The sequence below is a fragment of the Pisolithus orientalis genome, assembly GCF_024613125.1.
Source record: "Pisolithus orientalis strain OTSU chromosome Unknown F5J12scaffold_57, whole genome shotgun sequence".
Taxonomy (NCBI): Eukaryota; Fungi; Basidiomycota; class Agaricomycetes; order Boletales; family Pisolithaceae; genus Pisolithus; species Pisolithus orientalis.
In genome coordinates this window covers 150,414-174,576 of record NW_026260838.1, presented here as the reverse complement: position 1 = coordinate 174,576, position 24,163 = coordinate 150,414, and the positions used below count along the sequence as shown (strand labels likewise).

The 24,163-nt window shown below is 51.3% G+C and overlaps 6 protein-coding genes across 6 annotated transcripts; all 6 read right to left on the bottom strand.

The window, feature by feature from the left end:
• Positions 1-139: 139 nt before the first annotated feature.
• On the bottom strand, positions 140-3,788 carry F5J12DRAFT_747889 (peptidase family M1-domain-containing protein; the record flags this gene model as incomplete). Its single annotated transcript, XM_051742093.1, has 15 exons — positions 140-583; positions 647-993; positions 1,092-1,263; positions 1,347-1,516; positions 1,604-1,866; positions 1,997-2,075; positions 2,131-2,161; positions 2,234-2,327; positions 2,422-2,579; positions 2,713-2,844; positions 2,916-2,935; positions 3,059-3,138; positions 3,252-3,397; positions 3,497-3,554; positions 3,640-3,788. 15 exons carry the CDS (start codon positions 3,786-3,788, stop codon positions 536-538), a joined length of 1,947 nt encoding a protein of 648 aa, XP_051595328.1. The 3' UTR covers positions 140-535.
• Positions 3,789-3,911: 123 nt separating this feature from the next.
• F5J12DRAFT_473275 (uncharacterized protein) lies at positions 3,912-5,176 on the bottom strand. Its single transcript, XM_051739597.1, has 4 exons — positions 4,747-5,176; positions 4,502-4,691; positions 4,152-4,446; positions 3,912-4,083 (listed from the first exon to the last, which is right to left on the bottom strand). Exons 1-3 carry the CDS (start codon positions 5,007-5,009, stop codon positions 4,282-4,284), a joined length of 618 nt encoding a protein of 205 aa, XP_051595327.1. The 5' UTR covers positions 5,010-5,176; the 3' UTR covers positions 3,912-4,083; positions 4,152-4,281.
• A 1-nt stretch (position 5,177) lies between these two features.
• On the bottom strand, positions 5,178-6,097 carry F5J12DRAFT_473262 (Cyanovirin-N). Its single transcript, XM_051739596.1, has 2 exons — positions 5,737-6,097; positions 5,178-5,669 (listed from the first exon to the last, which is right to left on the bottom strand). Exons 1-2 carry the CDS (start codon positions 5,889-5,891, stop codon positions 5,309-5,311), a joined length of 516 nt encoding a protein of 171 aa, XP_051595326.1. The 5' UTR covers positions 5,892-6,097; the 3' UTR covers positions 5,178-5,308.
• An 878-nt stretch (positions 6,098-6,975) lies between these two features.
• On the bottom strand, positions 6,976-10,416 carry F5J12DRAFT_473240 (uncharacterized protein). Its single transcript, XM_051739595.1, has 6 exons — positions 10,346-10,416; positions 9,597-10,286; positions 8,916-9,533; positions 8,727-8,844; positions 8,168-8,652; positions 6,976-8,102 (listed from the first exon to the last, which is right to left on the bottom strand). Exons 1-6 carry the CDS (start codon positions 10,346-10,348, stop codon positions 7,080-7,082), a joined length of 2,937 nt encoding a protein of 978 aa, XP_051595325.1. The 5' UTR covers positions 10,349-10,416; the 3' UTR covers positions 6,976-7,079.
• A 1,970-nt stretch (positions 10,417-12,386) lies between these two features.
• F5J12DRAFT_727527 (zf-DHHC-domain-containing protein) lies at positions 12,387-13,930 on the bottom strand (the record flags this gene model as incomplete). Its single annotated transcript, XM_051741813.1, has 9 exons — positions 12,387-12,564; positions 12,634-12,681; positions 12,734-12,759; positions 12,808-12,987; positions 13,053-13,134; positions 13,207-13,258; positions 13,381-13,444; positions 13,497-13,747; positions 13,798-13,930. The coding sequence occupies 9 exons, from the start codon at positions 13,928-13,930 to the stop codon at positions 12,387-12,389; spliced, it is 1,014 nt and encodes a 337-aa protein (XP_051595324.1).
• Positions 13,931-20,510: 6,580 nt separating this feature from the next.
• On the bottom strand, positions 20,511-23,625 carry F5J12DRAFT_966416 (uncharacterized protein; the record flags this gene model as incomplete). Its single annotated transcript, XM_051750012.1, has 7 exons — positions 22,996-23,625; positions 22,538-22,870; positions 22,001-22,134; positions 21,702-21,811; positions 21,108-21,397; positions 20,816-20,993; positions 20,511-20,738 (listed from the first exon to the last, which is right to left on the bottom strand). Exons 1-7 carry the CDS (start codon positions 23,172-23,174, stop codon positions 20,511-20,513), a joined length of 1,452 nt encoding a protein of 483 aa, XP_051595323.1. The 5' UTR covers positions 23,175-23,625.
• Positions 23,626-24,163: the final 538 nt, after the last annotated feature.

Genomic DNA, 24,163 nt, shown 5'->3' with positions numbered 1-24,163 from the left:
CTCACCCCACAGTGGTGAGTTCCAAGGAAGAGAGATCTGAAGAGGGATTTGTCAGATTGGAGAGCGCATGTGCGTTAACCTGACTCGGTCAGGTGGGAGAAGGAAATCCGCAAAACTAATGGTGATGTTAGAATGTTGGGGGCATCCCCACTACTACGTTACAGAGCAGCACACAGAATTGCACAGTATCGGTAGCACGTAGTTGTGGTGTGTGCAAACTGCAGTAGTGGTGCGCGCCGCTTGCTTGTAGACGTCACCGGAACAAGTGACGAGGGAATTGTTGTTGTTGGTATGCATCAGCTCAACTCAGGAGTTCGTGGAACAGTACGTATCCGTACCTGACCCTACAGGATATTAGATCAACTGTCGCTTACCACAATGTGGCGGCGTTGGTAATCTACGTCAGGTTATGCATGCCCTCCTATGCTACGTGCCCGCTGTTATTGTAGTTACATCATTGTGAACGCATTTTCATCTTTGTCTGCGGGCACTTTGCCTTTCGTACCAGCAGTCCACATCCCTATGAACTGGATTCTTATTTTGCCACGTTGGCGTTAACATTTGTCGAGATCAAACCCAAATCCTATAACCATCCCCGCCCGTGGTCAATAGTCGACACAGCTACACAAGCACCATTATTTCTCACCTTCTCAATCAGATTCCTCGCAATGGGATGGAATGCAAGTTTGTGCCGTTGATATGTCTCCAAAGCCAACTTTGCATCAACAGCATACAACGCCCTGAATATTGGTCTGCAGAACTTCATGCGACCTTTGACGATACCCTTCGAAGTCTCCTGGCCGACGACCCATGCGGCGGCATCTACAGCATACTCCCTTGCAGCATCTGTCTGAGGATCTAACAAAGCGACTTGGTAAAACCGGAGACGAATTTCGGCATTAGGCGTTGTGGAAAATGAATAGGTCGATCCCAGGAAGTCGACATGGGATTTGGGGAGGGCAGTGTAGGACTGGAGGCGTTGAAGGAAGACGACTAGTATACTAAGTAATTAGAGTGATGGAAGATAAGAGGATAAAAATTGCGAAATGGATATATAGTGTAGGTGTGGCAGAGAAGGAGGGATAACTTACTGATCTGGTTCGCATCTAATTTTTGTAAATCGGATGCATTGAAGAGCTCGTGAAGGTTTGTCGAGGTACGGGCTTTATCCCATCGATCAGCAAGCACATTGGATTGACGAGCGAGTGTCATGTCGTATTCAGCTGGGACTGGAAGCGTTAAACCTTCACCATGCAACCAGGCCTGAGGAGTGTGAGAATAAATATGGCAGCGGTAACAAGATCAGAACAGAAGAGCGGTTATAGACAGAAGGGAAAATGACGTACATTCCAATCGATGCTATCCAGCGCCTCGACGTTATCACGTGTCCCGTGCTCGCAATAATAAGCATATAAGTGGTCCTTCCATTCCTGTGTCGTGATGCTCTTTCCCATGAAGGTCTGAACGTAGTTTTTGATGTATGGAAGGAATACGTTAATGCCCCCGAGTGTGCGTTCTAGAGTGATGGATCGGCGAAGTGGAAGAGAGAGATTCAGTACCGCTCGCCAGTTGAAGATCTGACCCTCAAACTGAGGTTACTCACCGATATGCAGCAGGAAATTCGCACCCTTCTCGTACGGGACACCACTATATGCATCATCTGGATTCTCACCGTGCTCAAAAGCGATCTGCAATCGCTGATATGCTGGTCTGGATTCATACAATTTGAGATCGTCATAAAGCCTTTTGGATCCAATTAGGAACGAGAAACCCCGATGTGCGGGTGTGTGAAGAATTTGTTGGAGTAAACGTTCGATGTAGGTCGTCCAGCCTTCATTGAGCCAAAAGTGGCAGGCGTCGGCATGTCTGGTTTTTGGATGGCGTAGCAAGGCGGTATGGTTCGGTGAGGGCAAGTCATGAAAAGGGGGGTCGCAAGGAAATTGGCAGGCGAAATTATCGGTCAGAATTGAGAAGAGTGGGAGATCAATGTACTAACGTGACCCCATTTCCGAACCACGAATGCGTAATCTCATGAACGATGATATTGACCAGTGCCCTGTCTCCGGTGAGCAGTGCTATGACAAATAAGGTCCAAACAGGAGTGAAGGGGAATGCAGAGGATGTACGTACTGGGCGTAACAAATGTGACGCAGGCGTTTTCCTGTGTGGGAGAGCATCAAGGTCAATACACGGGGTAGGGACATGTCGAGACCGAAGGTGAGGGGGTACTTACCATACCCCCATATGGGAATGATGGCGGAAGGACCAATAAATCATATACTCCAAACCGATACGGCACCATTATCTTTTCTTCGGCTTCCAGAAACCTACCAATACACACTCCTGTGTCAACCTAACCGCTGCATGGAGCACAAGTGCGATCCCGACTGGGAGGCCACAGAGAGGTAGATAGGGACACACTTCGTGGTATCCTCTTTAAATTCCCATTCCGCTGCGTCTACGAGCTCTTCTTCCGCCCATACGCCGCTCGTCCAGTCTTTCCCTTTCGGTACGGGAAAAGGCCTGTACCGCAGATTCCCAGACGCGATGGCGAGGAGGTACGAAGGAATCGGAACGAACTGCAGGTCGACATATCAAGATGTAATGGAATAGAGGTTGTTGCAGTAGATATTGGTGTCCAAATAGAGCATGGGAGTACAAGTCGTACTAAATGAACAGCCGTGCGGACTCCAAACGGACACAGATACCCACCTGCCGAAAGACGTACGTGACCTTATCATGTCCGATCTTTCTTCCGTCGTGCGGGAAGCTTGTCGAATCAGGGGATATAAGGATCGCGGACATGAGGACCGGGAGGACCGCAGTGACACGGGCGTCGTAGGTCTACATAGAGATCGTGAGGACGTGATGTCAGTCTTCGAAATAGGTAGTGAAGGGGGAGCATGAAGACATACAAACTTGACCGATGGAGTATCTGTGGAATATATTCAGTCCGATAGTCGACAGGAGAAGCTATAAGCATTCCATAGACCCCAGTTCCCGCAAACCACAGAAACAACGAAAAGATGCGTCCGAAGACAAGGTGTTATGTACCCACCCTGAATTGGTACCAAACTGCGCGCGTATATAGGTTGACATTGGCTGAATAAGAACGGAAATTTGCCACCTTGGGTTTGTCTTCGTGGACATTTCAGTAAGTGAGTTGGTTGGCGCACAGTCAATAAATATTGTCCCCCAGAAAGGGGAGCAGATGAGGGAACGCTGTGCCAAGGGGAAAGCGGAACACGTACTCCTTATCCAACCACTGCAACGCCGTACAATTTGTCGTCGTTTCGTACTTGATTGCGAGCTTCACATACCCACCCTTGGTTGCAGGGCATAGAATAGGAATGTGAAGTGCCGATCCCATGACGGTGTGTTTGGTCCCGAAGGAGAACTATATAGAAGAAAGGTTAACATCCGAATCGGCGTCAGTCACTAGCACATGGCAAAACGGAAGAAATCTGAGGGAGCTTAATTTCATCGATCAACTCACTTCGACAGAGCTGCCATCTACATGAACGCTGTCAATAACTAAATCAGCAGTATCCAGTCTGTATCCAGTGTATCGTCAGTGAGGTCTACCAGTTCATGGCTCGTGCAAACAAGAAGATATCATGGAAGGGTGGTCAAACGCACATCACCTCCGCCACCTCGTTCCCCTTCACCTCTAATTCATATACCGCCGTCCCACGAATTGTGCGGGTCAGAAAATCCAGCGTCCACTCAAGGCTCAAATGATGGGTTGCGATGGCGATATAGTTCGATTGGCTTGTTGGATCTGCCATGAGTGCAGATGCCTCTACGAGATCAGGTTTGGAGGCACTGTTTAGGTAAGAGACTAGGCGGACGTTGAACTATGTACGTACTTCGAATCACTTCTTTTGGAGATGGCATACAGGATGAAGTTTGTCCATTCTATTAACATATCCAGTTTCATAGGGGAACACGAATGACCTAAAGCATATATCTATACTATGTACTTGATCTCCTAAACAAGCCAATGCACTGGCCTTCGAGGCGCCGTTCAGTAGGGTTCAAGAATCCATTCCTGGCTGTTTTCTTTCGCATGTTTACGCCCACCTGAAGAAGGCGACAGCAACTTGTTAGTTGAGGCTGAACATTCCAAAATTGCAGACAGCCCTGTCGACTTTCCTTCATTCCAATGTCGTGATTAAGCAAGTCGAGGGCAAGATCCTTCCTCTCGTTGCTTGGACCTGCATGAACCAATCTTGCGCAGGAGAGCCACCAGTGCAACGTCCATGCCTTGTATGACCCGACTCACTTGTAGTGGTCCCCATCACACTCGACCTTCCACACCGCGCGGAGAGGATTCCCGGTCACCGGAGTCCCATTTGTGGCTACAGCGGCAGAAGCAAAGGACATGTAGGTACCTCCTGAGCCATTCTTTATCAAATAACCGGAAGCACCCGGTTGGAAAGTCCACTATAGGCTAGGAGTAAGCTGCTGGAATGGAGAAAGACGACAAAAGCCAACTAACTATTTGGTTGGGACCCTTGTGGTAACCCCAATGGAGGATGTCAACGCCAGGCTGTGGCAAGCCTGCGACTAGATCCAATGCCCCATTTGATAGAGCATTTTTAATATGGTAAGCGCTAGGAAGGAGGCTATGCGTGTACAGACGCTCATCATCCTGGAATGAGACTCCTTGCGCAGCTTTGTCGATGGCCCTAGGAGTGGACGGAAGGCTAAGTGTGTATCGTGAAAGAAGCAGTGTTCACTGACTTTTCAAGAAGGTTATATACTCCGTGTTTGCTCACTGCAGTTGCACCGGTAGGAAGCATGTCGGCAATCTTGGGAAATACGGACTCGAGCATGGGCTTCAAAGTGGTCAATAGCCAGGTCATCAGGTAGTCAGTGTTCTGCTCCAATACGGGACGTGTCAAGAACTTGACAAAGAAAAACTTAAAGGTTGCCACTTCGATCTCATCGCGAACCCGGGAATCGTCTATGTATTGCGCGATCCTTGATTGGGCACTAAGTCCCATATAACTCACAACTGCAGCCCCAATCACCCCACCAAGGGGTTCACAGAACAAACCAAGGGCCACTCCTGTAACAAAGAAGGTGGAGTTGGCACAGTGTGCAAGGGCACGAAGCGCATGGTCCTGTTGTTTGCGACACAGAAATTATCAGAAGGGTACTTGCGGATGAGAAGTAGACAAACCGGATTTCCTGCGAAAGTTTGAATCCCCGCGACTGTGAAACTGACGAACGACACATTCTCAAACGTTCGTGCAAGCCAGCCATCACGGTCAAAGAAACCATCGCATTAGAGAACCGTTAACTAACCCATCGTGACAGACGAACTTCTGAAAACTGGCCCGACTAACTGTCGCTCGAACACTAACTTTCCTCCGTGATTAACGATACAGACAGAGAGATCAATCGAATCGGCAAGCCACCTCCCATCGTAGTGTGCAAGCTCCGCATAAAGGAATACTCCTTTGGAAGTGTCGAGGCGGACACTACGAGCAGTGCAGTAGACGTCCTTGTTATCAGAATTGAGAGCGCCACGTTTGTTCGCCCAGTAATTGTTGAGGTCAATCTCCGAATGGTAGAACCTGCCGTCTGGGCCAAGACATAATGCATGCAAGACGAACTTCTGCAAACTGAAGCAGGAGTAGGACAATAAGATGCTCTCGTGGCTGGAACGTCGTTGAATTTGGTCAGTGGATAGTCTTATACAAACATATCGGTAAATGATGAACGTACGGTTTCCTGAACACGAAGTTTCCGCCGTCGGCCGCGACAAAGAAGTCCAGGTCCAGCGACGACTTGGTCCAAACTCCACCCTTGGTGCAGAGGAGGGCATGTAAAATAGTCCCATCTAGAAAAACATCTTGTGCGCTGGCGCCGAAATTGTCCATTTCAACGTCAAAGTACCGTCGTTATTGCCAATATACTTGTTGAGGACTCTTTTGTGCTCCTGTCGGACGCCTTGTACTTTGCAGACAACAGCGAAATCTCAGAGCAGAGGGACAAAACCATTGTAAGAATAGGATGATTGCGGGTGGCTGGGCTGCGATGGTACTCGTTCCACGAAGGCTTTGCACCTTATATATTGTTTGACCTTGGTCAATCCGAGCCCAAATTCTAGGATGCAAAGACAGGGAACTGGGTTCTGCAGGAACGCTATTGGCCGACCCCCTGACTGGGCGCCGGGAAAGAAGGGTACGCAAGCCGAGAATTGGCAGGGTGAATGTCGTGCGTGGTTGATGTGGCCACAGGAACACTGGCAATGCTTACGTCGGGCGATGGCAGCAACAGCAATCGGTATGAATGCAGTGGGTAGGGTCCAAGCGAGGAACTCGCCGCAATGACAGAGTGACTGCAACGAGGGATAATCCCCAGCCTGGATCCAGTCGGGGGCTCAGGTTTCTCGAGCAGGTTCCTGAACGAGGCATTCGTCTGCCGCGGAAGGAAGATGTCATTGAACTGATTGACGAAGGTGCCCACGGAGGAGCCGTCAGGCAGCCTCGAGGTTCGCAGGCATCAATATCTGGGCACCAGAAGGTCATAATAGTCAATGCGCATGAAACTGGTTCCGCCTGTGATTTGAGTCCACGGTCGGAGAACCAGGCCAGGCCTGCAAGATCCTGGGCCATGGCAGCGAGTTATACAGTTTGCGGCTACAGGAATTCCGACGAGGGGAACATCATAGGTGAGGGGTAAATTGTCGTAAGATGATAATCAGGCAGAATGGAGAAAGCCAGTTTTTGTCGGTCTTGTGATTTTATCAAGAAATTCGCTGTCTCCGAGAAACCGGGCAGCAATATTTGAATTAGGCAGCATAGAACAGGAATAGCAAGAGGGAGCGAATGGCAGATGCGAATGTAGTGAAACCTCATTGACAGAACAAAGAACGAGTGGAAGGTGGCAACTAAGCTGACTCAGTGGCAGGCAAGCAACGAACGAACGAGTGACTGCTAGGACAAAGGAGAGCACATAGAACGGGGGAAAAAAAAAAAAAAAGAAGAAAAAGAAAATAATCATACATGTGCATGGTCGCGGAGCCAACCTAGCGTCAAAGCATTGACAGTAAGCGGCATTATTGCCTACGTGGGCCACCCTCCTGCAATCCTAGCAGCGCCTACCCCTACTCTTTCCACAACACTCCACACGCCCCGCGTACCATCATACCCAAACCCTTCACCAGGTGCCTGCATGGAGTTGAAACTCGACCACGCTGCACGGTCGTAGTACGTCGCACCTCCGATAGGACCGTATTGTGGAGCAACGTAAGGGCCCATGATGAGATAGACGAGCGCAGAGGCAGAGAGGTAGAGGAGGAAGTGTTTGGCGGTGCCCAGGAACGAGAGTGGTGAGGAGTCACCGCCTGATGAAGGTGGCGAAGGCCCAGTAACTTTGCTGCCATTCGCACCGTATACATACGTATTATAAATGTTATAAAACCGATTGCGGCTCCTTAAACCACCACCAGTCTTCGTGGATGCTTCGATGATCTTGTCAATCACCGAGCACTCGACACCGAGATCTTCCTTGAGCGCACGCCATTCTTCGACAGCGTCCTCGGAAATACCGCCTGGGAGGGGCGAGATGGGCAGTTCAAGCCCCTTATGCCATGTTTTGAGAAGCTCACGTGGGTCCGTCGGCGTGGCCGACGAGGGGGATTGGGAAGCAACTTGGTTGTAAGATGGAGGGAGGTCGTGTGGTTGTAAATGGGGACTAGCCGAGAGCGACGATTTAGGGGTGGGAGGGAGAAGTGTGGAAGAAGACGACGTCATCGCCTCTTCCTCATCTTCCGACGGTGAGGGAACACGTTCCGGGGAAGACGGTTCAACGGGCTGTACTGCTTCTACAGGTATGTCTGTCTGCACCTCGATGCTCGTCGTAATCTTGGGAATAGGCACAGGCTCGGCTTCGGTTTGAATGGATGACGATAATAGACGAGCACCGTCAGTCTGGATGGCGCACACTGAGGTAAGGATGGGAATGGGTGGGTCAGTTTCGACACCGCACGATGACGTGTGTTCGGCCGTGAAGTACTGTGTTGATGCATCCGTATACTCCTTCGTCTCAATGACGGTCTCGACTTTATTCGACCGCACCGCAACTTTCTGTTCCAGCAGTCAGCATACAGGGTCACATCTCAGAAACCAAACAAAAAAGTAGGTCAACGTACCCGCTTCTTCCGGGTAATAATTCTCTCAATAACATCCTCTTCTTCACCCTCCGTATCCCCTCCTTCCTCTGCACCCTCGTCACCGCTTTCATCATCCTCGTCCATCCCCCACTGGGTCCCAATCTTCCCCAACAACTCCGCTCCAAGACTCTTGCTCACGCTGCCTTGCTGACTTCCACCCTGACTCCCCCCGCCAGCACCAGCGCCTGAACCTCCGTGCAAACTCCTCATCTCATCCATCTCGAACCTCATCCTGTCAATCGTTTCCTTCAACATCAAATTCTCCTGCTTCTGTTCCTCCAACTGCGCGTGTGCTTGTTGGGCGAGTTCTAACTCAGCCTCGAGCGCTGCGATTCGGGATTCGTAAGTGTCATGCTCGCGTGCCCATTTCTGGGCTTCTAGCGTTTGGAGAGACGAAAGGTCCTGGAGATCTTTGAGTTCCTGGTCTCGACGGCGGAGGGTATTGCGGTAACGTTCGGACTCGGCTGCGGTACCCCAACGGGGTAGAGGGCAACATCATTGTCAACCCGATATAACGAGGGGTAAGCGATGGACGTACCGCACTGTTCCTGGTATTGTTTTTGGAGGGATTGGTATGCAGAACGTGCATTTTCGAGACTCTTTTGCAACTTGGCAATCTCGCTTTCCAGTGCAGCCATCTGTGTCGAGTTCACCCGCTATAAAATGGTCGAGTCGAGTCAGCAACACAGCTCCCGAAAACAACCAAATGTGAAAAAAAAAAACCTACTTCTTTCGCTCTCAACTCCTTTTCTTCCCGTTTCGTGGCCGTCAGTTCACTCTTCAATTCTTCCAACCTCGCCTGCATCTCTTCCAGGTCCGTATCGTGCTCGTTCAACTTGACTTGGAGCGTCCGTTCTGCCTCCATCAATTTCCTTCCGAGCTCGGTATTGGCTTTTTGGAGGGCATCAAGCCGCTCGAGAGGTTCGAGAGAGACTGTTGATGACGTGGCGCTTCGGTCGAGGACGAGTCCCAACGAAGATTCATCTTCCGAGTCTGAGCCGCCGTCCGAGGATGGGAGCCGTGGTAGTGGTAACGACGACACGCCATCGAGGAACGAGTCTGTCCCGTTTCCTTGGCGAGGGTAGTCGAACGAGGATTCGAAGGAGAGGTCCGGGGAGAGAGGATTAGGTGACAGAGGGTTACGACCGCGGTCGTGGTCCCGGTCAGGTGAGATATAGTGGAAACCTATGGCGTTGAGTGGCTGAGATTGGGCGCGAGAATGAGGACGAGGGAGGAAATGCTGGGAGGGGTAGGATGGGGAAGAGAGATCTGACCGGGGACTCGTTGGATTGGAGGGTGCACGTACACGGACGGAAGTTGACCCTGGTGAGGTGGGGCTTGACGCCTAGATAACAACGAGTTTTGATAGGAATGCACACGTGGTTGAGAAAAATGACGCGTGACATACCTCTGTATCGCTCGAGGCGCCACTGGGGGCACCATCCAGACTCCTACGTCTTCCAGCGGGTAGCGGTCGACGTGTCCAACTCGAGGGGGCTGCCCCGGCGAGTGGCGTCGTCCGTTGTCTTCGTGAGGTATCAAATGCGGAAGGCGGTGGTGCATTGATGGGCGTCTTTGGTGGGACGCTCGGTGGTCGACTTGGGATACGCGACGTCCCGTTCGAACTCTGGCTAGACGATCGCGAAGACGGTGATCCGTGTATGAATGGGTCTCGTCCTCGTCCTCTATTGGCGTGCACCGTCCGATCTTGACCGTCCTCGTCGGAAGAGCTGTCGTGTTCGTCTGACTGGATCGAGGGTGATTGTTGCTGAGGCTGAGAATGGGCGTGCCCTTCCTTCCCAGGTGAATCCCTTGGACTATGGCGCGTCCGTTCGGCGATGAACTGGAGCAGAACTTGCGGGGTCACCTCGATGCCAGGATTACTCGCCAGCAACGCGCGCAGCATCTGCATTTCCTCGTCTGAAAGTAACTCGACGCCATAAAGCTCTGAGAATTGGCGTATAACGTCTGGAAGCACGTCCGCCGAGATGGTCGGTTCGCTGGATTGGTTGAAACGGACTGAGTGGATGTTCTTAAATATATCATATAGTTCCTGCTCGATGTCGCTTATTGACTGTCTGTTTCGCGTGTTGTCCTTCTGTGAAGACATCCCCCTGGATGAGCGCGTCACTCTGAGGATTAAAAAAGTAAACTTGCCATGGGTGTGTTGGGGGGAGAAACGTCGTCCACTTGCTTGAATCCGTTAAGTGAGACCTCGGTGACTGGCCCATGCCACGACTACCAAACACTCACAAACACCACTGTCCCATTGTGTGCCTCAGTCAAACATGTACAATAGGCTCACGGTCAGGTACATAGATTTCGCCGCAGGGACAGGAATAGAAGAGTTACAGAGTGAGGAATGAATAATAGAGAAACGCCATCTGCAGGAGGTTCAATGTGTAAGGTACATGCAGTAAGGATGCAAGATATCGATTGACATCTTCAAGTTAATGGTGTGAAGAAAGGGGGAAGAAATTCCATGATTCGTTTTCGGAGACCAATGCATTCGCGTACCTTGACCCTGACGCGGACCTGGCGACCATTGTACTGCGGCGCACCCGGTTTGAGAGCTCTAGACAGATAACAGTTGTGTGTCGAGCGAAATGGATTCCATAGGGAACGTACATCCTCCCCAGAAATCTTTTAAGCTCTGACCGATTCCGTGAGTATGCTGATATATCGCTGCATCGTACGAGTCAGGGACGTCAGATGAAAATTGTTAGGATGGATATGCAGGATGGGTTGCTCGAATACTCACTTGCATAGGTAGTATTCTCCAACACCTTCCGTTCCACACGCCCTACTAATCGTCCTAGGAAGCGAGCGGAAACAGGTTACCGTGTCACCTGCACTAAGGCGTCCGATGGCAAAGTAAAGCAACTTTGTCCTCCCCGAGGCTCTTGTCGCTTCCACAAAGCGATGTGATTGACTCACTTGCTGTAGCCGCTGGATCAACGGCCATAGACACGAGTTACAACACTCCTGGCTCGCAGCCTATCAACAGTAAGTAATGGGTTTCTGACCATGGGCGTCGACAATACCAATTGATTCTAGTGGGTGCGAGTACCAGGTGGAAGATCATAATGGTGGGACGCGTTGCAATAGTATTATGTGCAGTCTGAGCACAGCTCATCAGGGAGTCGGATTTAGCCAATGGACGGCGTTCGTCCACCTTCATCTCATGAACCAGGCCATCTGCAGTACGGGCGTCGTGATCTACTGGACGGCAGAAAACAACAATACACTCACCAAGTCGCAGGACCCCCGGAATACGGCGTATTATCTGACGCGCCGTACAAAGTTGAGGAAGAAGTGGAACAACGAGTCTTGAGGGTTTTATCCTGCCTTTGATTTTGCTGGACAACTGCATCTGCCTGCCTGCTACAGGCGATCCCAGTCCATTAATGAACTGACGAGTCTGCAGAGAAAGGTGTTAGTAGTGAGAACTCGCCAGCGTGTGGAGTGAAATGGATTCTAGAAGCAACGTACATCTACCTTCAGGAAATATTTGGGGCTCTGACTGGTTTGGTGAGCATATGAGCATGTGTTATTACTTCGCGCATGTCGGGGGTGTCCGATGCAATCTGCAAAATGTTGAATATGCAAGGCGGGCGGCTCTAGTATTCACTTGAAAAGGCATGCTTTCCAACACATTCCTCCACACACGACCTACTTATCATTTCAGGAAGCGCGCTGCACAGGTTGGTGTGTCGCTCGCACAGATTAAGACTGATGGCGGGACGCGGCGGGGAGTACCATCGGCTAGACGCACTGCAAGCTGTGTTTGGTAGATTCAATACCACCTTGCCTTGACAAGCCACGTAGATTATGATAGATGGCCGATAGATACAAAATGTTTCCGTCCACGCCGCATTCCGTTCGATATTCGTAGGATATATGGGATATGTGGTATGAAATATGAGCGCTCCGTCCCAGTCCTGAGTAGAAAGGGTGTGAGCGTGTCAGAAGTTACACGAACCCTCCATAGAGGCACGATGACATCGAGGTCAGAAAGAGACATGCATATACGGCATAACCGGCATGCAACGAGTGTAGCCGGAAGTGTGGTCATTCGTACTCCCCAAGACCGCCCGTCCCACTATGTGAAAAGAAGGGCTGCTTGGAAGTGTCATATGGCCCCGGCGTCTTTCATCACTTTCTCTTAACATACATAAAGTGACACTCACCAGCCGCTTCACCGATCGTGGTTGTCACCACCTGCGTTGCCACCATAATCCTCGTCATCCTCCCCATCCGTCAGCTCTTCACCTTCCCTCACGCCATGGTGTCGGCTAAGACCGTCGCGATGCGCCCACGCATATCCGTCGGTGTAAGGCATCAGACGGAAGGGAAGGAAGAGTGTGTAAAGAGGACTTATGTGGTTTCAAGTATTAATTCCGTCAAGAGGGATACGTCATGGACGAAGATGGGGAGGGACTTACTATCCGCCCTCACCGACATTAAAAAAGAGGGCAAGATTCCTACGTGTACTGTGTGGCCATTTAAATACATAGCCCTCCTATCATACCGGTACATACGTACCCTAGGTCATATGAATTGATGAATGTCTGTTGCCGTCAGTCTTACCGGATGCAACGTGACGAGGCGAGACGCACCTCTCCCCTCTCCTTAGCCCATTTCGTATAAACTTCATGATCTTGTGCCTCGACAGCGGTTTCACCACGCGCGACTCCCCATATGTGCCAAGCGAGCATGATAGCAACAGCGAAGGAAAGAACGAGGCAGAGAATGTAAGTTGTGATAAAGAGAAAGGGAGGAAGCGAATGAGTCCAGACCTGATAGAGACATGAAACGCGGTTGGAAGTACGAGGCGGGATGTAGGAAAACAGAAGGGACGTACGGCGACCGTGAATCCGAATGCGATAAACGCATGTGGGAATCCAAGGATGGTGAAAATGGATGTGGCGAGGACGAGGTATGCCCTACGTCGGCATCAGTTTGCAACCATCTACATCAACGACATCGAATGACGAGTTGAACGGACGCACACATACATGAAAAGGACGAAATGGCGTTCGTTGTATAGGCCTACACATTGATTTATCCCTGTGCATCAGGCGTTCAGCGCTTGACACTGGACATGCGTTCGAGATGTACTATAGCACTTGGGGCAGAGACTTACACTATACATGGTGCATCATGGATACTGGGAGGAGAGTAAAAGGAACTCACGGGACAATGATGATCAAATTTGAGCACGCATCGGTTGCATATGCGGCAATGGTGTGCTCTCTGCAAGGCGTCAAGTATGTGCCCACAGCAAGGGAGAAGTGGTCGGACGTACCTCTGGCCGTGTATCGTTGCACTTCCTACATCGAGACATGCGTGCGCGGACGATGTTCAGGCACAAGCCCCCATTAGGAGGCGGGGCAGCCCAGAGGAATCCGTTGCCATGGACGAGAGACCGGGTGTCACCGACGGACCCGGGCGGGATGGTACAGACGTGGTAGTAATGTCCGACCACGTTCAGTGCAATGAGCACAGAGAAGGGCGCCGTCAGCCATGGGAATGGTAGTGTAGGTTGGATGATGGTAACTACGGAGGTCAACGACGAACTGTCGGCCAAAACTCAGCCGGTGACTTACAGAAGCTGAGGATTCCAACAGATAGCAGGCAGATGGCCAGACAGACAAACCAGGGGCCCGCTGTGCCTGTGATTCTGTCTGCAGCGCGTTCGACGCACCGAAAACAGCGGAAAACTCGACGAGCACACGTCATCGGAGTTGAAGGAAATATACAGGCTGCCATGTATGGACAGTCCTAAATACACGCCCTGTTACAAATCCGTTTGGCCATCGTGCAATCATGCTCCTAGTAGGATGGGAATACAGCAGATAAAGATCTTACGGCCAATGTAGCCGACCCAGTTCTTTCCCAGACTGAAGCTACTATTGAAGGTGTGATTGTCGCACTCCGTAAATCCCGCTGCTGGAGCAAAGGGCGTCGGCACGACCTACGACACTCCAGGCCGCTGATTTCTGATCACGGGTGTTAACTGTACTAGTTGGTTCTACTGCCAGATGGAAGATCATGACAGTGCACTCGATTTGACCCCCGAGAACGGCCAGTGGACAGCTTTTATTCACATTCATCCCACGAACCAAGCTGTCTGCGGTATGGGCCGTCGGGCACCATGCACAACAGAAAGCAGCAATATCTTCATGCGGTCGTGGAACCCTCGAGTTATAGCGTACGACCCGACAACGTTGAGGGAGAAGGACCATTCGCAGAACGAGGGTTCAGAGAATTTCATGCCCACGCATCCGTCGATTCCATATGTTCTCTCCTTGGTCCACCTAGTGGTCACTCGTACTGTCCGTTGCTTTGCCTGCCCTGAGCCAGCTTATTTACCCCCTTCCATTCTCTGTTCCGAATCAGCGGCGCCGTGACTTCTCACACAAGTCTTCCGCTCCCTATGGCTATCAGATTGTTGATAATGGCACTCGATCAGTCGATCTTCAATGGGGGACATTTCGTTGACTATTCCTCGCGAGGCAATCGGAGCACGGGTTGGCATGAAAGAGGGAAAGAAATGATAGTAAGGCTCAATCGGCCCGTAGCACACGGAGAAAGGACCTGCTGAGCGGGAACTTAGCGTGCTGTAGTCAGCCGAGTTTCTGGATTGCTTCTGGGGCCTCGATCACAGAAAGAACAACGAAACCGACAAAGAGAAGGTAAATACGAACAACGTAAAAGAACAAGACGGAGGTGACAAAACGAGACCGAGCCATGGTATGGGTAATCTACCGTGCGTATCAGTATCTGCGCTCGCGATGCACTACTGCTACTACTTATCCTGATATTGGAACGCCGTGACTATCTACACGCATGGTGTCGAGGGTCTCAGGGATGAGGTTGCGAATGGCTTGGCTGATCTCATATTCAGTGGCGACTGACTGTGGAGGTGACCCTCGAAGCCTGCAGGCTGATCTTCATCTGAAGGCAATTTTCAAGATTGTCCTTGCATCCGTCGTACCCTGGATCTCCGGGAACGGATAGTTGCAAGGCCTTTTGTTCTAGCGCAATAACATCGTCCAAATCAGCCACAGTAGCCGTCTAATGAATCCATCCTCGTCTCACGCATTTCGCTAGGATCTGTCCTGTCAGTGGTTGGGCTGGGCCGAGCATTGGCTCGGCGGAGGCGAGGCAGGCGGAGCCGCTCGGGAGGGCGGGTCACCTGCTCGCTCTGACAGGACTGCGTAGGCATAGCAGTAGCATTTCGAACAGTATGTAATTATTGGGCTAAGATTAGAATGGTGGCTGGGCTAATCTATGGCTGTGGCTATAGTGTGAAGAAGAGGGCGTGGTGGGTGGGTGAAAGGAATGACAATTGGGCGAGGAGCTGGAGTGGGAGCAGCGACGGTCTGTTGGGGGGTGTTTGTCTGATGCAGAAAGGCAGGGTGGCAGTGCTTCAGGCTTGTCGCTCGGATGGATGTTTGCTACCGGAGGTAACCGGCATCTACACTATCCATCCTCATCTCACGCATTTCGCTAGGATCTGTCCTGTCAGTGGTTGGGCTGGGCCGAGCGTTAGCTCGGCGGAGGCGAGGCAGGCGGAGCCGCTCACCCATAGGCCGGAACCCTGCGGCTGTGTGCCTGCCAAGTGCCCAACCCCGAGAGTGGAGGCCTCGGTTTCGGATACAGCATTAGCTAGGTGCTGGGACGCAATTTGCTCAAAGGCTCGTATATATACTTGATAGGCTAGTGATTTCCACCGTCCAGCAATGTGAATGATTTCTGGGTTTACTTTCTTGGCAAGGAAGAAGGAGGCTCTGCCAATATGAAAGGAGTGGCCAAAGTGGTTCCCCCATCCCCACGCTGATAGGATGCTGTTGATGCGCTCCATGGCATGGGATTTGACCATGGGACAGGGAAGACCTGAGGAGTCCCTCCATGAGAATAGTGGGTCTGAGGCTGATGCTAGTGTAACCATGGCCATGTTATGAAGGGCTACCAGAGGGCAGAGACTACCCTGTTCGTTCAGGAAAACTGACTGTGATTCTCTGGGTTTGGCTGTTTTGGCTGTGGGTAGGTCTAAACGGGCATAGGGGGAGCCTCTGAGGTCTGTCCCGAAGAAGGCATTGCCTCTTGTGAGATGATGGCTTGGATTGAAGGCTGCATGTGATACTACAGACACTTCACCAAAACGCATCATCCCAAAGAAGGCACATGTCGACATTGCCCAGATACAGGCATCAAATGGGTCTGATAGGGTTAGTGAGGCTTTCAGGGCTGATAGCATAGCAATTGTGATAGGGGGATGAGGAGGGTGATGGCGACACACTCTGAGGTTCTCGAGGCCATGGAGAGACCAATTGATGCACTCGAGGTGGGAGTCATCAAGTGGAGCAGGCCATCCTTGTGCAATGTGCCATGCTCGGACTGCTGATAGGTACTTATGAGCAACAGATGGTGCTACAGGTTCGAATGGCACAGAGGTGCCTGAAATTCCCAATTCAGGTGATGTGGGGTCTGAAGCTGCCCATATGGCAAAGGAGTGTAGTAGTGAGAAGGATGCTGGGAGGCGCTCAGCTTCGGGGATGGAGAAAATGTCACAGAAAATGTGGAATTTGCAGATGCCTGATCCATATGCTGCAGCATCACATAGGGAGGCATGGGATGCAGTGGCTGCTATTTGCTGGATTATTGGATTGGCTATGGTGGCAGAGGGGGGAGTGTTGATGCCTCTCCACAGGAATAGTCGTTCTGCAGCTCTACATTCCAGATGAAGTGGGGATGGATTTAGCTGCAGTGCAGAGGTGTTTGTGGTAGGAGATAGCATCATTCCTATAAATATTCTAACATGTTGGCTAGGTAGGGGGGGATTGGGGGATAGACTTGGGTTGAGGCTGCTGGGAAGCCAGTGAGGAAACCCTTGACGTCGCCACGGGATAATGCATCGGCAATGTTGTCCCGACTGGGAACATGGATTGCCTGCACTGCTACATCTAAGTCAGCTTGGAGAAGGTACAAGTGGTGGAGGACTTCGTTGATCTGATGGCTGCAGGAGCGTCCCTTGTTGGTAACCATCACTACTCCTAAGTTGTCGGAGTGAACTAGTATATTGCAGTGATGCGAAAGTGCAGGTAGGCCAATGTGTATAGCCATTAAAAGGCCTAGCTCTACAGAGACTGCTTTGGCCCATCCTATGTTGAAGGCCTGGTCCAGACTGACCTGGAATCCTGGCTTCCATTTCCATATGGCCCAGTAGGATCCTATTGTAATTCCAATTCCAAAGGAGGAGCTTGCATTGCCCCACCAGTCGATGTCTATTGGGTCTGTATGACTCAGTGATATCTCGCTCTTTGATTGGGTTAATAAGGTATGTATCCATGGTAGATCGCTCCACACATAGTGTGGAGATGCTCGTCGAGCACACTGTGAGCGGAAGGATGTTGCGAAGATGGATAGTGAATGCAGGAAAGGGCAGATTAGTGGGAAGATGCAGGATGCATGGACAAGTTTTCCATGGAGGCTCTTGGTCTCTTTCTGAGTGTGCCGAGAGCCTGGGGCTAGCCAGCTCTCCAGTAGTTGGATGAGACGTGTCCATTTTTCTGATGGTAGAGCTACAGTCTTTGTTTCGAGATCCCAGTTGAAACCAATATACCGCTGGCATGAGGCTAGCGGGTGAGTCTTTCGTTCGCTCCATGGCACACTGGCAGCTGATGTTAGGTTTATGAAGTCGCATTCTGTCCAGGTCTGGTCTGGTGTGCAGAAAACTATGAAATCGTCGACCCATTTTTTTATTAGGCGAAAGCCAGCTTCGTTGCAGATTGCAACTAGCATGTCCGCAACTGAGCCAAATACTCCGGCACTGGATGATAGGCCGAACATTAGCGCTCTGTCTACATACATGAGACCTTGCCATGCTATGCACAGAGCTGCTTGTTGTGATGGGCAGACCGGGACAATGCGGTAAGCTGATTCTATGTCGAAGGTGGCTGCTAAGGAGCCCGGTGGTAGAGAAAGGACCAATGCAGCTGTCTCTTCGAAGGTTCCCCAAGCCGTTGGAAAAAGGTTTGCATTGATACCAGAATTGGTGGATGATGTCAATGGATTGTCTCTGGGAAATGACAGGTCCTGGATTATGCGGAATTTGTCTGAGTTCAGCTTTGGCACTACGCCTAGAGGTGAGGTGTGAAAAGGGCCAATTAGAGCTTCAAGCTTGAGGGGCAAGAAGCCTCGTGAGTAGCGGCCAGCTCTCTGCTCTGAAGTAATGTATGCTTCGATTATAGTGGGGTGGGATAATGCTGAGCTGTGGTTGTCGAAATATACAGGTATGTGCAGGGGGTTCATGAATACCAACATCAAAGCCTGTCCGTAGGCCAGAAAGGATATGGGACCAGTCACTTAGGATATCGTATTTACATAGTAAATTCTCAATGCGGTCGGGTATCAGAGGAGTTGTGATGCAGCGTGGATCAGATTCTGGGGCGGCAGGATGCAGCTCCATGGGATGACTCGCCACAGACTGAACAGCTGTGCACATTTCGACATTCAGGGCCAAATGAGCAGGAGGAGTGTGCAGCCCAGTTGAAGCAGAAGTGACGGCCATCGGGCGCAATAAGGGTATGTTTGCTCTTTCCATTTGATGCGAGGGTTGCAACTGGTTTGCCTGCTGCAGTGGATGAGGCTGTGCAGCTGGATGGTAAGTGCCCTGAGTGGCCGCAGCGAAAGCAACAACCATGATTGTTGTTGGGATGCACTGGCCTTTTACGGGGGAAGGAAGGAAGGTCATTCGGTGCTGCACGCTTGGTGGTGGTGGCTATAGTCAAGCTCTGCGCAGCGAGGAGTGCACGGTTGTTTGCAATGGTTAAGGCCACCATGTCAAGGCCCATGAGGTCATGCTCTGGGTTTGCATGTGCAATCTCGCGCTGTTGTATATCATAGTGCATGGCCACTAGCCAGCTGTGTGATGCACTGATACCGGTGACCACTTGGTGGTGGGATGCCAGGGCATTGGCACGTTCTTCCCCATGGTGGAAGCGAGTACGCTCTTCTGCAGTGCGTGCAGCGTTTATCCAATCTGCAGCAGATATGGACAGTTCATTCGCCCGATTGAGTGACTTTGTCGCAAAGCCCTCCGGTGTGAGGATATAAGCTGCATCCTCGCCTTTCATGTTCACTTTGGCACGGGCCGAAAGGGTTAAGAGGGAGTATGGTACATAACGGTACATTTTGAATGCTTCTTCAACTCTAGACAAGATTGCTGTGGAGCGCCAGTCAGACTGTGCTCGGTAGGTTCAGAGGTAACAATGGGCAAGGTCGTGGCAGTGTAGCAAAGTGGCAGTACGGTGGAAACAGTATTACGGTGAGCAGAAAACAGTTACAGTGTACGGTGACAGTTAAACGGTGTGGTGGCACGAAGGTGATAACCAATCCATTGTTTATGAATAGCATGGGAACAAGGTCAAGACTTACGAAGGCTTAAAGGGCTGACTTTGAGGCCCAGTTGAATTGGTGGGAGGACAATTCGTTTGGCATCCTCCTTGCGGGAGGTGGCGGCTTCGCGAATTCGCTCTAGGGTCATTGCATCGGCCACTAATGGTGTCTGAGTTCCAGCGTTATGGTTGCCTGGGGGAGTGGGCTGCTCCTGGTCGCGTCGGTTGTTGAGCTGATCCATTAAGGCTGCTATAATGGCTTCGTATGTTGCTGGTGTTGGGGGGTCCAGGTTTGTTGTCGTGTGATCAGCCGGTGGGTCGGGGATATTGGCTTGGCTGGTTGACTGCGCTGGTGCGGTCAGCTGGACTTGTGGCTGTGCAGCCTGCGCTGCGTGGGGCTGAGTTGTCACTGAGTCCGATGACTCAGATTGGGTTGGTTGTTGGATGAGCGGCGGAGGGGGTGGTGCTTGGGACTGATTCCTGGTGGTTTGTCTGGTCTGCGGGCGCCCTGGCTGCGACGGCTGAAGGGTCTGATGGGGCGCTACTGCATCAGTTCCGGACACTGTAGTAGAAGATGGTGCACTGCTCGAAGGGTTTAGTTGGAGGCCTAGGTGTTGATGCATTGGGTTATTGTAGGAATAAAAGGAACGACGAGTGAATCGAAAGGAATGACAATTGGGCGAGGAGCTGGAGTGGGAGTAGCGACGGTCTGTTGGGGGGTGTTCGTCTGATGCAGAAAGGCAGGGTGGCAGTGCTTCAGGCTTGTCGCTCGGATGGACGTTTGCTACCGGAGGTAACCGGCATCTACACTATCCCGTCTATTAAACATAGTGCGAGGTCATGGAGGTTCAACGCGTAGCTAGGATAGGTATTTGGACGCACTTGCAACACGTATCGGTGCAACTTAATGGCCGCATTCAGGTTGGCAATTGAATGTTGGTCTTAAAATCCATCCTTAAGGTCTCCAGAGGGCACATAGATCGTCCACAGCTCGGAAAAATATAGTAGATTCGCCCAAGTTTATCCCCACCCGCCAGCCGCTCTCCGAGATTGAGCTTTTCAAGGGAATTGGAGTAGTCGGGGTGCCCTGGGGATCGGAGCTCCAGAACGTATGTCACGAGATCAATAGCTTCGTCCATAGTCGCCTGCCTCCCAAAGGCGCATTGACAGGGTGTGGAGCGAAAAGGCCACGTCAGCATAACGTGTTGAATGGAGTACCCACGTAACTCGGCGAAGAGATTTCGCCTTGCCCTGCTCGGGCATCGTATCTCCTGAGATTGCGAGTGAGGTTGGAAAGAGATTGGTCACGTCTGGAATGCCCTAGTGGACAGAGCTCTAGTGCCGCACGGCTGCGAATGATGGGTTCCTCCAAGTCGGTGACTACCCTCTGACTGGCACATCTATCAGAAAGACAGTGAGCAAGCGAGCGGACTGAAGAATCCCGATCAAGATGCCCAGGAAGATGAAGTTCCAACGCGGCTCAATGCAGCTCAATCGCCTCATCCAAGCCACACATTGCAGCTAGTTCCAGAAACCTGGCCCGGAGGTAACAACCGAGATTGTAAAGAGATATGTTACGATTGAGATGCCCTGGCAGAGAGAACTCTAACGCTGCATGTCCAAGTATGACGGCTTCGTCTAAGTTAACGACCACCTCCTGATCCTCATATCCATCCGAAAGACGGAGAGCAAGCGAACGGAGTGATGAATGTCGATCAGGATGTCCAGAGAGACGAAACTCCAATACCGCACGCTCGAGCCCAGTTGCCTCGTCGACGTCGACAATTTGCCCTCTTCCAGGAATCTGTCATGAAGGGTGTCCGCCAGCTCAGTCAAGGCAACATTCCGGCCATTATGCCCTGGAGGACAGCATTCCAACTGTACCCGCCCGTGGAAAACGTTATCTGTTCAAATCACTGAAAGCCGTTGTAGTGCGAAGACGCGCAGTGGAAATGGTTCTGCCTATGGGGGAAGTTAGGTGATCGGGGACAATACGACTAGGAACACTAGATCTTATGTTTTATCCTTGGAAACAAGGGAGGAGGTAGGATTTCAGAACGCTACCCAAATCAGCAAAGCCAGCAATTAAACAGCGCAAAAGAACCCACAGAAAAAGGCACAAGGGGTAGAGCAAGTCGATGGGCACGAAGTGTGAATACAGCTGCACGGAGGTCAATGCGTATAACACAACGACGGAATGGTAGGGACTTCACCGATACTAGGTGTAAAAAGGGCAAGTTTGTTCGAAGACCTAAACAGAAAACTTGGCTTGAGTAAGTTGTGCAGATCGAAGAACTGAGAAGGGAAGTTCACCAGTACCCCAACGGCCGGTGGACGTTCTTATTTTGGAGAAAACAGGATGCTGTGGCCTCCGGAAAACAAGGATTGATTACCGCCCGTGTCCTACCATTCACCAGGGTAGCCAGCAGGTTTCTGGATTTACGCCCAGTGATGCCCCATACCCATTTCAAAGACAAGTTCCCCTCCTTCGCATGGGTTGACTCGAGGAAGGATATACCGAAGAGGCCAGCGGATGGTGTGCTGTGTATTGCGTAATCACGCGTGCACTAGCTGCTGTGGCTCTCATCGCTCCCGCAGAAGCGATGCGAGAGTCTTCTTCGGAGTCGGCGTTCTTAGTGGTATTTCGACCCTTGCGTCTTCAGGGCTTGCGAATGGCCTCGATCCTGGATGGCTATGCACATACTCCGCATGTGCGTACCCGAAGACAATCACCCCTCCGACCTCACAGGAGATGAGAACAACCGGGTTTGGTTGTTAAGGAATGTAGAAAAGGTACCCGGTCCTCCGGTTAAGTAGCACCTTCACACTGATCATCCTCATTGATGAAACGTTGCCGTCGCCTCCCAAAATTCATCTGTGTATTTCTGGCCAATGTCTGCGATAAACTGGGCACTCGAGTCCCGGTATTTGATTTGCCTCGCACATATCGAAGTTGATCCGGCGGATGGTGTCGGTGCTATACATCCAAGTCTGAAAGGTGAAGGCGGTACCGACGGAAATCTTGTCATTCGCATGCACCTCATTCAAAGCGTTCGGTATTCCGTAGCATGACAACGCGCGAGGCGTCAAGGGAACAATAACCAAAACCACGAAACCACAGTTCAACCGACAAAAGAAAGCACTTGCAATAATGATTCTTTCCGCGCTGTCACACGAGGCCATCGCCAACCGATGTGCATCGTGCCAAGTCTCATACATCGATCCAACACTCGTCAGCTTCGGCGAAGGGGTGTCGCGGCATATGAAGTCGTCGAATCTGCGACGCGCCTGTCAAATGGGTGTGATGTGACGCTGAGCTGGAAAGAGAAAAGATACGTTTAAGACGTGATCAACCCTGATCAACCGCTCACGTACGGCGGGGTCAGCACTGTCGAGTCTCACTCAATCTCGATCTTACCCTCCTCCACGACCGTCCATACCTCGTCATGAACATCGTGGCCTCGCGTCAGGTGAAGTCGAGCCCGCCCTTGAAGATCGTCTTGAAAGCTAAGATATTCCTCACTCCAATCGTTTTCTGTGAACATGTTTTGGATGTACCCTTCATGTTTGATGGCGCCCATTGAGGACGTCAATAAGGTACGTCGATGATCACGGTGGAAGTAGATCTTCCGAGAGGATCGGCTGATTTATATTTTGTACAAAGAGCGTTAAGTTTACAACATGCAGCCGAGGGGGCTATTGTTGAGGGTTCCTGGCTTTGACCACCGATTCGATCGCGTCTCAACGGATCTCATTGCATAAGGGGGAGGTGGCGGTGTCCAGGTCTGGATGCTGACGGCGAGCCGCGAGGAAACATGTGGGATGGAATGGAAACCTTTCACAGATCCGTCTAACGTACCCTCGTTCCAACGGATAGTTTGTGTGACCATCTATCAGAATGTACACGATAAGCCACTCAGTAGGGGATGCGGGCCTGAAATCGTGACTTGCAGTGCCCAACTAGCCTAGTGACCTCCTACCTTTGTAATATCCTCGACGCCCAGTCATTATGCATTACAATAAGATGTCTGATCTATAGCGCCCTCGGCAGCCGGTTTGATCGCATCTCAACGGGCTGGTGACAGTGGCGTTGTCCGTGTCCACCCTGAAGCTTCTGAATGCCAACGGCGAAGCGTGACGCAACTCGCGCAATGGAGTGGATATGGACGCCCTCTACAAGCTTCGTCGACGGCCACTATCTACGAACACTCACGATAAGCCACTAGGTGCGTCCAAGGAACGCGAACAGCGACTCGCAACACCCAGCTAGCCTAGCGATCCCTTACCTTTGTGATGGCATCCTCGACAACTGCACAATCGTCATCATGCATTACTAGGACAAGGTATCCGGCAGGGTGCGGGGATTCCAGCAGTGTTAGGGAGACCCACACTGCAATAAAAGCTGTATTGGGGGCATGGCAATCCGAAACACTAGCACCCTGGGAGGCCGACGGGTGGGGTCTGCTGACTAAGACTAATAATAGGGATTTCGTATGTTTCCTGGGTGGGAGCTGGAAGTGGCCAATCAGGAGACACCATCACTCCGAAGACGTCGCGCTCCGTCAGCCGC